The 17,865-nt window shown below is 36.7% G+C and overlaps 1 protein-coding gene across 1 annotated transcript in view; it reads left to right on the top strand.

The window, feature by feature from the left end:
• The first annotated feature begins 1,844 nt into the window (after positions 1 to 1,844).
• The window catches only part of IKZF3 (IKAROS family zinc finger 3), a 59,944-nt gene continuing 43,923 nt past the window's right edge, over positions 1,845 to 17,865 (top strand). The window contains exons 1-3 of the mRNA XM_081345663.1: positions 1,845 to 1,897; positions 7,199 to 7,252; positions 7,565 to 7,678. Coding sequence (XP_081201789.1) covers positions 1,891 to 1,897; positions 7,199 to 7,252; positions 7,565 to 7,678 — 175 coding nt within the window. The 5' untranslated portion in view covers positions 1,845 to 1,890. The remainder of the gene's footprint in view (positions 1,898 to 7,198; positions 7,253 to 7,564; positions 7,679 to 17,865) is intronic.

Below are 17,865 nucleotides of genomic sequence, written 5' to 3'. Positions count from 1 at the left end.
CTGTAAATTTATAAAAACATATTTGTAAACACAAACATGGTGATACAAATAAAACTGTAAAACAAATGGTGCATAATTTATTTCTGAGGCTAGCGATACTTCAGGGAATGGGCTCAAAAATAAAACCAGTATATTGAAAATCAAAGATTCTGCTCTAAGAAACTTTAACGACATGCTTTAACGACATGCTTTCTCTTAACTTGAAACTGACTAGATTGGAAACAAGTTATTTTGATTCGATCACAAGAATATAGCAAGCAATAATAAAAGATAAAGGAGAGCGGAAGGGAGGGAGCAATAAACAAATAATTCTTCTGAGCAAAAATATGGGATAAATAACAATACAATGTGGAAGGTATACATATGCTACTAGTCCACAGTATTTTGCATTATTTTTCACTATGAAAATTGATCTGTTGCTTTTGGGGGGTGTTTAAAGTGGGAAGTGTAGTGATTTGCCCTCTTCTGTTGGGGAAAAATGGACCTCTTCCTACCCCCTCCCCCAATCAGCCATGTTCCTTCTGATGCCCTCAGCATTTTTAGAGAAATATGAAGGTCTTCAGCAGATTATCGAGAGATAGAGTGTTACTCAACTTCTTAGAAGTTTTCCACCTTTATCCTATACACACAGTTTATAAGATGCCATATACCTTGCTCTGGGGCCATGACACCATTCGGCACAAACCTTGCAGGGAAGATTAGGTGCAGGACAATGCAGAGAGAAAGAGTTAACCAAGTGTTGCCACCTTGCATAGTGCAAGAGAGAGCCCATCCTTCCTCCTACTCGGGCCTAGGCAGCCTTCTGTCCATACAGAAGAAGAAAGAGCAAGAAGTTCCTTTCCTCACCCACATGGCATTCCAACTGTCAACCAACTGTAACCATGACTACCTTTCTCCTTTACTGGTTTTCAACTAGATTCCAGAGAACGTTGGGATTCTTTGTGGACATATTCACTTCAGCTCTGGTGGGCTGATGCCTGTCTACTGCCAAAGGTCCCATATAATGCTCAGTGTTCAGGAGAAGAACAGATAGATTCTAAATCCCTCAGCTGACTGCTGGACTCAATAGGTTCAACTAAGGCTTTATGGAAATGGTGTGTCCCCTCTTAGGGCTGGTTCTCCCTTTTGCAAGAGGGGGCTGTTGCCACAACCAGAGATTGTTGGGGGCAGGGAGTGGTGATGAATATTGTATGGCAGAACTGTATGTGGTGTAGCTATAAACGGAATTTACATCTGAGAAAATAGGCCAGGTTTTCCAATGTTTAGATTTAAAATAAGAAAAACTTGTGGCAATTTTAAGATGAATTACAATCTGAGGAATTTTGCTCTTTATTGTTACCGAATTCTAAGATAGAGAATGAAGAAAGAAAGAAAGAAAGAAAGAAAGAAAGAAAGAAAGAAAGAAGAAAGAAAGAAAGAAAGAAAGAAAGAAAGAAAGAAAGAAAAAAGAAATTAATTCTTATTCTGTCTGACAAAATAAAGGACTTTCTGATTAGGAGGTATTGTTTTCTGACTGAATTAAGCCCTATCAAATTCAACATTCTTTTTTTAGGCATCATGAAAAAGTGCTTTTGTTTTCTTTAGCAGTAGTTTGGAAAACAGTTGTAGGTTCTCAGCCTGGAATGAATAATAACAACAACTCTACAATTACCATGGTTTGGGAATATGATTTACACCCACTGGACCACCTTCCTCACAGCTTGAGGGCGCCCTGTTTCTTCACAACATCTAACCATTTCCTGTCCTTGTCATCTCATTATTGCAATGCAACCAGCTCTTTTTTTGAATCTGAAACCTGCCTATTTGGGAATCTTCCTTCCTTTCTGAAGTTCAGTGGAATCCCTGAACCCTGGAGAGAAGCTTTCTGACTAGTTGCTGCTATCAAACAAAATGGAAGGTGAGAGATTTACTGGAATTCTGTTGATTTTATTTTAGTGAAACTCAAGTTTCTTTTATTTTTCAGCACACTTAGAAATCTGAATTACCAATTTCTAAAAAGCATTTTTGCTTTAAAATTTATTTCCTTTTCATCACCTACTTAAGCATCCTCCCCCCACTCAAGATTTTAACTTTACCATCTTGGAGAAATAATAGTGCAAACACTTTGTCAGAATAAGAAATTCTTCTTCAATTTCTTACTTACTTACTTCTCAATTTACAGAGCTTTCCTTTTCTTTCCTTTCCTATGCCTCTGTTATTAGGATTTTCCAACAGTTTTATTTTTCTTAAATAATATTGAACAAACCAATATATTTCTAACAGAATGATAAGATTTACAAAGATATTACCAAGAACCTCCCTCCCCACAAAACCGGCTGTATTTCTAAACCTGCAAAGAACATCCTAAAATGTCCCTTTAAAAACTACAAGAGAAAATTTACCTTTTTTTCTGGTTCTCATAGCTACTCAAAACATGAGATATATATTTACAGTACATGCATTTTGTTGACTATATATTTGGAATTATTTTAATAGAAAATATTTGTCATAGATTAGAACCTTTAGAAGGAATTTAGAAAGAATTCCTAAAAATGTTCTATAAGTTAAACTCTATCAAAATCAGTAAAATCTCCTCCCACGTTATATTGAATACGATCTGGTTATTACTGTACAATCCCCATTTTCCTCTTTATTTGTTATATCAGGGTATAATTTCAGATGCAAAATTGTACAAATATTGCATATTTCGAACATTTTAATCTGGAAGTTTAAAATGTTGCTGCAACCAAGATAATTAGAATCAGTTACCTGTCATAAATGTTATCTGCCAATGTTAAGAGTATTCTGAATTTCTAAAGTTCTTTATTCAGCATAACAAGTTGAACTCTTTACTATAATTCCATAAGTGATATTAAGAGATCCCACCTGTCAAGTGAATTTGTGCTCTAAAAATTTATCTGTCACACAAGTGAAATTTCATGTGCTTATTTAAAAGAAAGCTTTTTTCAAATCAGTGGAGAATTCCTCTCAGTCAACATGATTTGGTTCTAGCAACAATGTTTGCATGGTGCCAAAACCGTTTTTAAAGTGTGCTACACCTTTAAAAAGTGTCTGCATCTAATAAGTTGCCACTAACACATCAAAACAAATAAACTTTTTATGTCTATGTGTTCCGTTTGAGAGAGGAATATACAAACTAGTGAACAATAGGATTTAATATGTTTGCTATTTATATGCTTGTGTATAAATGTAAAACACCACTACACTGCTTTTTTTCAGATTGCATTCAATTTAAAATATACTTTTAGGATCAACGTAGTAAAAATGAGGCAGTGTCTTTGATTTTCTTCCTAATGTCAGAAACAAAATAATTTATTTTCAAGTTGCATTCTTTCAATTTTATTTATTTTTTAGTCCAGCATGGATTATACTTCTTTTTTGAAATTGAAGATTTAGATTTTCTCAATATTTTTAATGTTGCTTCATTGACCTATCCCAACCCATGTTATTTTAGATTTGAAAAAATTCAGATGATCGTTGCAGAGCAAGAAAATAGGCAAATATAATGCAAAATATTAATGCAAAGACTAAGGTTTCTTTGCTTCAAAAAAGGAAGAGAAAAAAAGAGAAAAATTTTGGGGAAAAAAGATTTCTGAGCCTCTCCTGCAATCTTTTGACCTGTTGTTAGGTAGTGATCATATTATAAATCTAATATATAAATCTAATGCTCTAGACAAAGGGAGGGAGCTTTTAAACTTTTTTTTATCAAACTGTTTCCTATTTCTTTTTTGCAGGCAAAGATATACAAATATATATTATGCCCTAAGATTAGATCCATTTTTATTATCCTGAGGAAACAGAAATTAAAATTCTTGGGTAATGAGAAGTTGAGATATTCTGCTATACAAACGTGAATAACAAAACATCATCTGGGACTCCATTTTAAATAGAAAAGGATGTTAATTTTTTTTTAATAGAAGAAGTTGGCAGTGGTAGCATGAAAAAGGAAGAGTACTTAATTATATCCTTAGTGGTGGTTGTCCAGATTCTAGATCTAATTCCTTTTGTTTCTCCAACCCCACTTCCTTCTCCCTGTAAATGAAGAATTAGCAATCATAGGTCTGTTCTGTTAGAACGGTTTTCTTGGCCTTTGACGATTGGAGGAGTTTAGGTGTATGATTTGCCCCTTATTCATTTTAAATACAGTATAGGTCTTTTAGTTATTCTTGCATTTCTTAAACAACCAATGTGCTTGATGGGCCGCCATACAATTTCTCCCTAAACAAAGATGAAATATTTGATCAGCCTTTTTCTGATTGGGTTCCTGGCATTAGCAGCCCAAGGATATCTAGATGTTTATGATTGGAAGATTTGACTATTTCATACGTAAAGCTAATTTATAGTTTTTGAAGGACTGTCCCAGGTCTTAAAGGTAAAAAAAAAGGATTTACAGTAGTTGACATTGGTAACTTGTAATGGGAAGGTTCATGTTATTGGTGAATGCAGGCCTTCTATGGACATCTAGACATGAACTATGGATCATTAAACTGTTACCTTGAACAACCTACAAATGTGAGGCCTTAGGACTAAGTGATTTTTCTTCATATCAAATGAATTAGCAGACATTAGTAAAAATCCTAGATGTTGTCCTTTATTTTGTTTATTTCTTAGGCAAGTTTTTCCATTTTTTTTTCTTATTGGGAATAAATCTTAATAGGATCTCTCCCTGAAGTTTATGTCTCTTTATCTTCCCCTTTTGCTTTTGTCCCTGAGAAAGTTTGAGGTCACTAGTCCCTATTTGAAAACTCTGTGAGTGAAAGTTGCTAATGCTGACAGTTTTCAGCCTTTATTTTAGCTTCTCTCTCCAGCTCTCTATAATTTAAACCTCAGAAGTGAGTGGATGGAGCAGAAATGCATACTGATCATTGGGTACACACATCCAAAAACTACTGACCTAAAATTCAGGGCAGTTTTTCCTTTCCCTTCTATTACAACCTGTCTCCCAATACATTCTCTCTCAATACAATCTCAATTCTCAAATAACTGAGTTTGTTAATGTGCTTAAGCTGCAGCTGTTCTATAATAAGCACAATCACTTTCATTTTTGATATCAAACATTGTTAGCTTTTTTTCCCCTTTACTTGTAAAGAAAAAGAAAGCTGTTGTGGTCAATTCACAAGCACTCCTTGCTTCAGAAGTCCTCGCAAGACAGATTGTTAAAGTAGACTCTGCAGCTGCTGTTTTCTATTTATTCTGCAGGAATGTACAATTTAGGGAGGCAATTCTCTCAAACATCAAACCTGTGAGAAAGTATATAAATTTTTTTTAATATGAAAAAATGAAAGGTATCCAATGTTTTGGCGACAATGGCTCACCACATTCCTAACCTTGATGATGATTAGCTTAATTCTGCCAATATCAAAGAAAAGGAGAAAAATAAATAAGAAGTTGCTTTGCTTAACTTCAAAAAGATTCAGGCTCTCCTTGAAAGTGTCATTTTGAAACCCGTTATTTTCTCACATGGGATGAGAGAGCTCAATGCAGTCCCATAATTGTAAGAAAAAGGAAACCACTACATGTTTAGAGATATTCCCCTTCTTTTTTTGTTATGCTGCTGATCTGCACATTGCTTTCAATAATATTTCAGCAAAGAAGTTCTCTGGGTTTCTCACTCAAATATGATGGCATCTATCCATAGTTTACCTGTGAGAAACAACTGTTAATGATGGTAGGGATGAGTGGCCATTAACTTCTGGCTCATAGCTCAAGACCTGGTTGGCTTTACTTGACCTTCCAGTCTCAAACATTATGTAAGAAGAATTTTTCTAATTCTTTTCTCTTATTTGTCCTGGTATACATATCCTATCTGAAGTGATGTGGAGAGGGGAAAAAGTACTATCATAGTGATATTTTCTCAAATTCCACGGTATTAGGTACCTATTTTTTAAGTGATATACGATGAATACAGATTTTAAAAGTAATCTGGAGATAGGAACAATTAAAATGTTATAGTTTAAGCTACAGCCCATTTTTCTTCCAGTGGTGAAGAAACATGAGGGAAGAAACTGGGTTTAATTCCCTTTATTCACTCCATTCCATCTTAATAATGTGTTCCTAATTCTGGAACTTGCTCCACCCAAAAGTACTTAGTATTCAGGGAAATAAAAGTGGTGTTTTGATAAAGGTTTGGAAAGGTCTTCAGTTATCAAAGTTTATATACTCAGAGCTTGCAGAGGCCCCATGTATGTTCCATAAACCTTAGTGGTAAAGCGAGGGAAGCGGTTAACACTTTCCTGCTGCTTCAAGTGAGCTAAATTTTGCAGTTATGTAACAGCCAGGACCAAGATTTTAAGATTTCAGATTCTTTGATAAGGAGATTAAAAGTGGAGAGAAAGGAAGAAATTAACTTAAAAAGGGAGACTGTGTAGCATCACCTTTAAGAGAGGAAAAATTGATTAATCTTCATCAAAGGCAGTTGTAGATCATTTTGCAGTTGATCAGTTTTGCGATGAACAGACCAGCAAGGAAAAGAGCCTATTAAAAACACCAGGCTGTGTTATTGGCCTATATGTCATGTGTGTGTGTGTGTGGGGGGGGAAATGGCTGGGCAGTTGAGGAGCACTGGATGGGCTAAAAGTCTTTTTTTCACACCTGGATTGGATTCAGGGTTAGGATGGAAATGGTGCACCTCTCAGATGCCTTTCATTTCCATTCCTATCTTTTTTTTCTCAAAAAGAAGAAAGAAAAAGTGGCACAAAACTTCAATATGATCTTGTACTAAGGTGCATACATGAAGGTACAGGTTGTCCAACCCTATCCTAAGGAAATTTCAGGAGCTTCCACAGAGGAGGTCAAAGAAGTCGCAACGTAGCCATGACCATGCAATAAAAATGCAAATCTGCACTAGGGTCAGCTTGCAGAGACATTCATTAAATTTTGCATCAGAATCTACCCAGAAATTATATGCATTACTTTAAGAGTGAATTTTCTATGTTCTCTTCTGATAATTTATTTGCACCTGGAAGCCTGGAAATATAGTTATTACATGAATTCCACTGCAAGTATTACAAGAATTGTTGCATAGATTTCTTTCAGAGCTGTTACTTTGGAAAAAGGCTTTAACTTGAAAGGTCATTTTACAAAATAACAATACTGTGGAGTTCTGAGCCCATGTAATTCCTACCTGCTTGTGCTACTGAAGTAATACAGTACAGAGTTTACAAAGACTGAATTCTTTCTTTGTGTTTTCCTGTTCTAGATTCCCCAGCTGGCCTGGACCTCAGCCTGTGTCAAGAACAGACAGAACATGCAGGTTTGGGCCATTGAACTTTCCTCATTTCCTTCCTTAAAAAAGCTTCTTACCTACTTATGACATTTTGGAAAATGGTGCAGACCAGCAACAATCTTCCCTATGGGAAGCTTTATTATATAAAACTTAACAAACTTATTTATCTTCCTACCTGAGCACTTATTACTACTCCTTTGCTATATTATCCAATACTCAAAGCACCCAATACTTAAAGAATGACCTAAATGTTTCAAACCTCATTAAAATTCATGCAACAGTGATTCATCATCTTCCTCATCATTTGTCTTTGTCTTCTTTTCATTAAAACTGTACCAGGTTTACGGGACATTGTGAATGATGGCAGTCGTAACACATACCGTGAAACAGAAAACATGCAGAACAGTGAAGATGTGAAAGGATATAATTTGACTAATGGAAGAGAGAGAGAAGGTAAAGTAGAAATTGTCAAACTAAAATTCATAACTTGGTAAACAGAATATGACATATATATATATATATATATATATATATATATATATATATATATATATATATATGACCTTGGGACACAGCAACTGTGATGAGTCATGTGAATTTTGATCACATGATGCGGATGCTACAAAGGTCATAAGTGTGAAAAATGGTCATAGGTCAATTTTCAGTGCTGTTGTAACTTTGTACGGTCACTAAGTGAACAGTTGTAAGTTGAAGACTACCTGCAATAGCATAATTGTGAAGATATCAATAAAGCAATGTCTTCCATAACCTGAATGGGTCTAATGGGCTTTTAGACCTATAGGACATTTGTGGGGAATTGGGGATGGGTGTGAGGAATGAGTAGATACTGTGGAATAACAGACACAGGACAAAGATTTGTTGATCGGAAGCAGGAAGTATATGGATAGCAAAAGCAGAAGAGGGTCAAACCTTGACTCCTGGATTACAATCTGACTTGTTCTTGCAAAATTGCCACTAACTGCAGCTTTAAATTGAAATGGGTAGTAATAGCAAAACAGTATGACTGAATCCTGACAGAGAAAAAGCCCTCTCCAGGTAGAAAAGCTACAAGTTTGGAAGAATTCAGAGGGCAAATCGACTCGTTTTTTTCACCAACAGACTTTAGCTGGAAACGTTAACTTTATCTCTTATAGAGTTAGCAGAACAGTAACTGTCTATGCATCAAAAAAAGTGATAAGCAACAGGGGAGATAAAAAGGAAAAGGTCATGAACTTCCTCTTTATGTCCCTCCACTGAAGAGACTTCAAAGTTTAAGCCAAAAAAAGTGGGGGAAGAGAGAGGGAGGGAGGAGGGAGAGGAGGGAGGAGGGAGAAGAACTAATTTTATATGTTTAATATATTCTATTCTATTAACACTGAACAAAAGTAGCCCATTCAAACAAACCAACAAACAAAAAAGAAGTCAGCCAGGTCTGAACTTATCATGTTTTTGGCACAGCCACTGCTTTTTATGTTTCTTTTCCAGAGAAGACAAATTCCTGGCTGCTGCTACTGGAAATTTCTCCCTACCTCATTATACCCACTTAAAGGTATTTAAACACCACTTAAAGGTGTTTAAGTCACTCCAACATTCCTCTGTTCCACACTGCTATTGCCTGTTTGTATAACGTATGAAACATATCATGGCTTAAAGTGTGTCTTGATTATATAACATTAAATGGCAACACCTGGGTTCTTATAATATGTCAAAGCACATGCTAATGAAGCTCCTTTTTATCTTGCTTAGTGTGTTGTGCAAACTAAGGATGATCATTTTCAAATATGTATTTTTTCATTTGCCACTATACTGGTCTCTCCCCCATTACAACCATATTTATTTTATTTATTTTTCAAGACTTAATAGCCATTTAATCAAAACTGATTCTGGAAGTTCCAAAATCCAACTTCCCTTCCTATCTAGTCCTTTGTGCTCTGGCCAACCAAACTTCAAGAATCTAGGAAGAATAGCAAAAACATGTCATCTTTGCAAAGATGGTATATTTTTGCTACTTTTCCTAAATTCTTGAAGTCTAGATTTTCACATCAGTCTTAACTTTTCCATACCACTATTGTTCATAGCCATTCCTGTAAGCAACCAGCAGGCTTAAGGTTAATTTTGTATTGCTAATTCCAAATTAAGAATTTTGGCCAGAGTCTTCTGAAACCCCCTTAGCAGGGCATATGGTGAAGAATGAAAAATAAAAACAGGAAAGGGATTGGTCATCGCTATTGTTGGCACTGTTCAATATAGGTTTTTAACAGGCCATTTCTAGCATGCTGCCCATTCAATACTATACCTCCAAAAAAAATGCTGTCCTTAGAAAGTGCTGTCCATCCATCATGGAGTAAGAGATTTTGTTTTGTCTTCCTCAAGCAAAAAAACTTTCTACATGCACAATCCTCTTTCAATTTTCAGCATGATCATACTGCATTCAAAATAGCAGAATAACAGAGTTGGAAGGATCCTTGGGTGTCTTCTATTCCAACCCCCTGCTCATGCAGGAAACCCTGTACCATTTCAGACAAAGGGCTGTCCAATCTCTTCTTTAAAAGTCCTAATCCTTTCCACAGAAGTTGCAACTGAGACTCTTGTATGCAAATCCTCCTCATATTAACACCTGTTTGTATAAATAGACCATGTTTCTGCTTTGCTGACAGATAAATAGCATCTTGTAGCATCTGCCAGTCAGAGAAGTAAGGATAGCTCCATGTTTTTGTGAACTCCATTCCCTGAAGTAAGAGATTTATGGGAATATCTTGCCTGTGCATAGAAATACATTTCTTAAACCACTCACTGTCTCTAGCAATAAGTGCACTGAAGTTTGTGTCAATGAGTATTGCAAGCATCATTTGATATTGCATAGGACTTCCATAGACCTTTGCAGGAACATAGTGATAAGATTGAGAAAGTCTGGGCATCTGAAATAGCTTTTTTAAAAGAAAAAAGAAAACAAAAAGGATAGCAAAACTATGGGGAAGAGATAAACAGCAATAGGAATAGAAGTCAGTTTTTCTCATTAAAAAATGAAGACAGTTTTTGTGTCTTCATTCAAAAGGGTCAAAATACTTCTGTTGGAGTTTCAAACAACTTCTTAAAAGATATGTCTTTTCTACATGGGAATTTGAAATCATAGATATGGTGCATGCAAAACAGGAAAAATAAGTGCAGCGTAAGTGGTCCTACTACAGGCTTTTAAATTAACTGGTGTGGTGAGGGCGGTGTTTTACAGGCAGGAAAGAGGAACAAAGAAATGGGAAAATCAGCCAAAAGTACATTCAAGCTTGTAGCTGAGGTTCCAGCCACCCTTGCCTTAGAAGACATGTGGTTGTGCTAGGAAAGGAAATGCTGTGTTTTTCTAGTCGGAAAATTAGATCTTGTGTACCGTCCTGCTGAGTTAGAAAGTGGGGTGCAGCTGAAAAAATTAATAAAGCTATTTTTTTAAATAAAAAATAAAAAATAAAAGCAGGGTGCAGGTGTGGGTGATGTAGCACACCCAGCTGATATTTTTTCATCAGAGGTTCACTCGACAAGCGATTATAGAAAGGATTCAAAACCTTAAAAAGTGCATGGAACCTGGCTCACTACAATGGCATGGCCTTCCTTTGATTGTGGCCATGGTTTGAAACTCAAAGTCAGGTTTTATTGTTTCTTTTTCTCTTATGTTAATAAAACATAATTCTGTGTCTAAGAAATCAAGGGAAGTACTCCTGTATTTTCTTCTTCTTTCAGTATATATAGCATTTAAAACAAATCTCAGTGTACCTTCAAGGCAGGTCGTCTTTTCTAAAGATATTTAATTGTTAAGCATATGTTTAGCCATAGGAAACAAAGAGATATATAGACACAGTGCCAGGGATAATATACAAAGATACATACAGAGGGCAGCACTTATACATATACACAGTGCTTTTTTTGTAAAAGAAAAAGGTGCCGGAACTCACACATGTCATACAACCCGCCTTGCCTACCCTACAAGGTTCCATCCAAAAAAGGTGCCGGAACTCCATTCTGAGCGTTCTATGACAAAAAAGCCCTGCATATACATAAACAAACATGGTGCAAAAATCATATATATGAGCGCATAACTATATGATTTTGCACAGCTGTCCTTGTATATGTAGACTATAGGTAATCTTCATGTAACAACCATTATTGAATCTGGAATTTTGATTGGAAATCATTGCAGTCTCTACGTGACCTGACTCAATTTTATGATCATTGTTATGACAGTTGTAAGGTGAGTTAACGTGATTGCTAAAGCAAATCACATGGTCATTAAGTGAATCACATGATCATGAAGTGAATCCATTCTCCTGAATGGAATTTTTTGTCATAAACTAGCAAAAAGTGTCATAAATCATGGGCAGGTAATTGTGGAATGCTACAAGTGATTGTGGGCTGGTTGCCAAATGCCTGAACATGACAAAGGAGTGGGGGTGGGTGGGTTATAGCAGTCACAATTTTGAGGATGGGGGGGAAGACTGTCATAACTTTGAATGGTTGTTAAATGACTAGTCATTAAGCAAGGACTACCTGTATTTAGACTCAAAGAATATGAAGCATGTCAACGTATCTCTTCATGTCCAGTGACATTAGATCTTCAGTCTCTCAGGCAGAAGATTTTTCTGACCTGTATCTTTAAACATGGAAATGCTGGAGATTAAAACTGAAACCTTATTCAATAAAGATATGCTCCGTAAATAAGCTGTGCCCCCCTTCCCTCCTCCATCTAGAATATTCTTTATTATAGATTTGCATGCCTTCATTTGCATGCAGTTATGATTTACTTATGCTTAATCAGTGATTGCTCAATGACAAATCCAGTATGGTGTATATATATTGTCCTTCAACATTACCCTTCATTTATACAGTGGCCATATTAAGTTCATTTTGACTTCTCACATCACATAAATGAGTTCCATAAATACATAAATTAAGTATCTGACCTGGAACTCTACAATCCCAAAATGCCTTTCACTATTCAGGAATTTGTTATGAAGCTAGTTTATTTGGAATGGGCTTTTTGATAGAGGAAAATAACAGTATCAGTCACCATCAACTTCCTGAGATAAAGTTGCTTCAAATACCTGGATGCTTCTATATTGGAAGCATAAGTTACAATATTTAAAAATCTTAATAGTTTTCCATGTCATTTCATAAGAATGGCCCTTCCCTTCCCTTCTTAGAGGTGAACCAATTTGTACTCTACATTCATGCTCCGTAGGGAATTCAGAAAGTTCTGTTGCTATTTTTAACTTGTGAAATTTCCACCAGGTGTTTACTGTCTGTTTGAGTTCATTGAGGCATCACCCCAAAACTGAATTATTTAAATGAAAAAGAAGACAAGTTCAAAACTAATCCCTTCCTACCCCAGTGTTTCAGTGGACTGAAAAAAGAGCCCCCCCAACCACCCCCCCCCAAACTCAGATCCACAAGGCACTTCCTTTTTATGAAAACTATACCTCTGCAATTTCTTCCCACTTACAGTTTACCAGAACCATAGTGTAAATGAGTGAAATATAAGGTTTAAAACAATGGATATTAAGAATGGAATAGTGTAAAAGAAATAATAGATAACTGGCTCCTTGCTGTGAACCATCCACAGAAGCCAAGCTACATGTTACCCTCCTAAGTTAACAAGTTTCTAAGTTAGCTTTTATGTCTATAAATTCTTCAGGGAAACAAGACACTGAGATCAACATCAATATTCTTTCTCCATTCTTTTGTAACCAGTTTTTCTTAATGGTAAATGCTAAAAGGTACACATTCTTCTCTGAAGTTGATTGACATTTTCCATCAGGACTATTCATCTTTTAAAATAGATTTTGTGATAAGAGATGAATTTTTCTAATTCAGATTTTTCTTTACTTGCTTTGAAGGATCAGGTATAGTGCCTACTTTTAGGTCAGGGTAGAGTCCAGTCACTTAGACATTTGATCCTGTGACAGACTGTACATGTGGCTTCATTTCTGCCTTTGTTTATGAACATAGCACGAGTCAGCCATTATTGTGTAATTGTATAATTTAAGACCACTTTTATCTCTGCAATGCAGTATGGGAAAGCCTTTGTAGTAGCAATTTGGTGAAATTTGCAAATTTTGCAAATTTGCAAAAATTATGAAGAATGAAGGATACATACTGTAGCAATTTAACATCACAGAATGGTACAGGTGGAAGTTACCTTAGTTATCCAGTAAATACAGGATTCGCTAGAACATCTGTTTGTAGATCTCCAGAGAAAGAGAACCAGCATGATCCACAGGCTGATAACTCATTTAGTCCTGAAGGTCCTCTTGTAGGTGTCTTAAAGGGTTTTTTTGTTGTTAGGTGGGTAGGTGGGTAAAACAGCCATAATACTGTTTTAGCTATTCTGACAGTTAGTGAAAAACCAAAGGACTGGCAAAATTAACCACTTAAAAACTCTAATGCTGAAGAAATGGTAAGAAATATTTTGCTCACTTTGTAATATGATTCATCCTGATTCACACTTAATAAAACAGCATAAAGTAACTATCCTTTCATTTTTGCACTTCTCTGTGTTTTATGATAGTTTAATGTAACAATGAGTACAAAAGTGCATTGATTAGGAAGAAAAACAAAGAAAGATGATTTGAGTTTAGTTTTAAATTAGATCTATTTAACTACTTAATTATTTAAAATCTCTCTTAATTTCATCTATCTATCTATCTATCTATCTATCTATCTATCTATCTATCTATCTATCTATCTATCTATCCATCCATCCATCCATCCATCCATCCATCCATCCATCCATCTATATGATAAAACCTATTAAGAGGGGAATACATTTTCATGCCTTCTTTTTTTTCAAAATTTAAACTGAAATTGTAAATTGGTGCAGAAATAAAATGGAATGAAGTTGTGAATAAAAAGTTATAGAAAGTAGCAGACAGATTTGTCTTTCCAAACACATATATTGCTATCCTTGTGTGGTTCCTCGTGAAACTATATTTGATGCTGCATTTGTGAGTTCCGGAAATAAAAAATTGGTTCTGATATTAAAACCTGGTATTAATCCTGAGTTCTGAAAGAAGTAAGAGATTGAGTCAGGCAGGAAGAAATCAATGGTGGGAATCAGCCAGTTCACACCAATTCAGCAGAACTGATAGCTAATTTTTTGTTGCCCAGGCCCAGAACGGACTTCCGGAAGTGACATCCACACAGAGAACCAGTTGTTCACATATTTGAATCCCACCATTGCAACAAATGTATAGCTGGGTAAACAACTGCTTTTTACAACACTTCGGAAAACTTTGCAACCTGACTGGTGATCCTTGTCTACATTTTCAGTAGCCTTAAAATTCTGTGGTTAAGAGGACCTATCTACCTGCAATACTCAAAAGAATTTAAGTAATGTCTGTGCTGTTCGGTGGAAATGTCAGGTTAGGTAAAAGGTGTGATAATTTTAAGGCCATCCGAGATAGTCCTACACAATAAATTCTCTGTTAGTACTCCAAACATCATTCACATAGACTGTTAGAGGGCTGCTTTTTCTCAAGCATTCAAAAAAGTACGCAAATTTCCTCTGATACATTAATTTGATTTTTGTTACCATCTGCATCATGTGTTTCTGGGAATGGCCCCAAAGAATCTCACTACGTTTTTATTGTAATGTGGATGTATCCTAAATATTAATAAAACACAAGACATTTATCAGCTAAGGAAAATAGGACAAGAAAACCTGCTGCTGATGTTACCTAGTCTGGTAACGTATTGTTCAGAAATTAAATTGAAACAAGCAAACCACTGTCAAAATTAAATAATTTTAACTACTTTTGCCTGGAGGCAATGTAATCAAATTTGTTATAGTTATGTAAGAGGTTGGAGAGAGTGCATGGGAAGGGGGGGCTGCAATGATGTTTTGCTGCATCAAACTCTTAAAGCAAATTGACTGCTGTCAACACACTTCTAACACATTTTAATAGGATATTTAGGAAAGGTGACCTACACATTACTATTATATGCCTTATATACTGATGCAGGCAGGGTTGTGTACCAAACCAAACATCTACAAGCATGAGGTGTTCTTATCTTGGAATTGTTATAATAAATCAGGTGTGACATTATTTTGTCCCATTATGATGACTGAATTCCTGCTATTTGGGTGCATTCTTATTATTTAAGTATAAATCAGAATATTATAAGTGTTTGCAACTTGGAAGTTGTTTCATTTGAAATCTTAGGACCCTGCCAACTAGTGTGGGTAAAATAAGGCTTCCTTAGACCTGAGGACAAAAAATTCCTTTTCAAATGAACAAAAAAGAAAATATTCCTAGGTGGGAACAAGATGACTGAATTCAGTGCGATTTTATTTATGTCAGTAAGTAAATAATGTTAATCAGGCATATTTTCGGAAATTGCCTCCTTTCTTTTCCTAACCTACAATGTACTGATTTTCACTGTCTTACAACACTGTTGTGACGATTGCTGGGATAGATAGATAAAATAAATCTGATTTTCCAAAGCAAGACTGAATTTTTGGAGAAGTTGAATTTAGCTTGTGGAATGTTTCTTTTCTTTCATATTATATTGGCTGTCCTGTGAAACCCATTTCACAATATGGATAATGATTCTAGTTCAGGCATCTAGTTTTATCCCAATTGTATTTTATTTTAAGCTTTCAAGAAGTTTCTTCTTCTATACTGGAAAGCAGTTTTAGTTGTATATATGAGGTGACGTGACAGAGAAAGCCACTTTTCTTCCCAGTGAGTAATTTTATATGGGAGGGGAAGTGAGAAGGAATAATATATTAAGAATATAGATAAGAACTGATAAAAGTATGCTTTTTTTGTAAAAGAAAAAGGTGCCGGAACTCACACATGTCATACAACCCGCCTTGTCTACCCTACAAGGTTCCATTCAAAAAAGGTGCCGGAACTCCGTTCTGAGCGTTCTATGAGAAAAAAAAGCCCTGGTAATTCTAGAGTAACATCCTTAAATTTCAGTAGTAGTTATTGTCAGCTAAATATACACAGAATGGCAAACTAAACTACAGCATCCTCTATAGGTTTGGTCAGATGGTTTACTGGCTTATTGAATTCAATGAAATGTACTGAATTCTTTCCAGTTTTCATCTATTGATGAGTTGTTTCAATTTTCAATAGGCAGTAAAAAAAAGCCATTATACTGTCATAGTTAAGATGTTGGATGGTATTGGGAAAATTCTGGTTTCAGTCTGTCCTCAGCCCTGGAAATTCCCTCACTCCCTCTTTCTGGGGGTTATGATGAAGGGAAAAAAAGAGGAGATAGCACTGAGTACCATGATTACAGAAAGTAAAGTAAAAATCTAATAAACTGTAATTTAGATTTTAGATTTTATTAGATTTATATACCGCCCTTTCCTGAAGGACTCAGGGCGGTTTACAGGGCATTTTGAAATCATATCAATATAAGTACAAAGTTAAAAGAGAATTAAAAGATTAAATTATCCCTGAAAATAAAACCCCAGTTAAAATTCTCAGCCTGGGTCAGAGAGCTCAAAGAGCCACGTCTTCAGGTCCCGGCGGAATGAGCGTAGGTCAGGGGCAGTCCTGAGTTCCACGGGCAGCTGGTTCCAGAGGATAGGCGCACCCACAGAAAAGGCCCTCTCCCTGGGTGTTATCCACCGGCAATCTTTTACCAGCGGCACCCTGAGAAGACCCTCCCTCTGCGAGCGCACTGGACGAAGGGAACTTGATGGGTTGAATGTGGTAGGATTTAAGGAAAGCTTCCAGATCAGACTTTTTTTTTTTTAACCAAGCAAGCATACTGACCTGCGCAGGTTTTTTTTTATCATCTAGAAGTAAGCTCTCGGGCAATGCAAGACTTATATTTTGCTGGTCAGACTATTTATTTATTTAATCTATCCAATTTACTGGCCACCCATCTTAGCGCGTGATATCTTTGGGAGGTTTACAATATTATTTAAATTGATACCTATCACCCTTACCCACAGCCCAGTTGATGCTCTGGTGGAGGCCTGGGAAACGGCTGCCACCAGGGCACTCGACTGCGTTGTACCCATGCGACCTCTGATTCGGCGCAGATCCCGTTGGGCCCCATGGTTCTCTGTGGAGCTCCGGGAGATGAAGCGTCGGAGACGAGGTCTAGAGAGCGGTTGGAGATCCAGCCGATCCGAATCCGACCGATTGCAGTTAAGAACCTTTATAAGGTCTTATCTTGCGGCGATAAGGACGGCGAAGTCTAACTACTTTGCCGCCCTTGTCGCATCCGCAGATAATCGCCCGGCCGCCCTGTTTAGGGTGACTCGCTCCCTCCTTAGTCAGGAGGTGAGAGAGGATCCCTTGCAGGGACGAGCCGAGGAGTTTAGTCATCATCTGGCGGACAAAATCGCTCGGATCCGGACCGGCCTGGACTCTGACTGGGCAGAGTCTGATGTGGAGGAATCAGGCGGTCTTGAGCATGTTATCTGGACTGAGTTCGACCCTGTTTCCCCTGATGATGTGGACAGGATCATGGGAAGACTGAGCTCCACCACCTGTTTGTTGGATCCGTGCCCCTCCTGGCTAGCTTATGCGGCTCGGGAGGGAACACGAGGCTGGTTCCATGCAGTAATAACTGCTTCTTTGAAGGAGGGTGTCTTCCCTGCCGCCCTGAAGGAGGCGGTGGTGAGACCCCTC

The sequence above is a fragment of the Vipera berus genome (genome assembly GCF_964194415.1).
Source record: "Vipera berus genome assembly, chromosome: Z".
Taxonomy (NCBI): Eukaryota; Metazoa; Chordata; class Lepidosauria; order Squamata; family Viperidae; genus Vipera; species Vipera berus.
The sequence above is the reverse complement of the archived record's forward strand: the minus strand, read 5'-3'. Positions and strand labels throughout refer to the sequence as shown.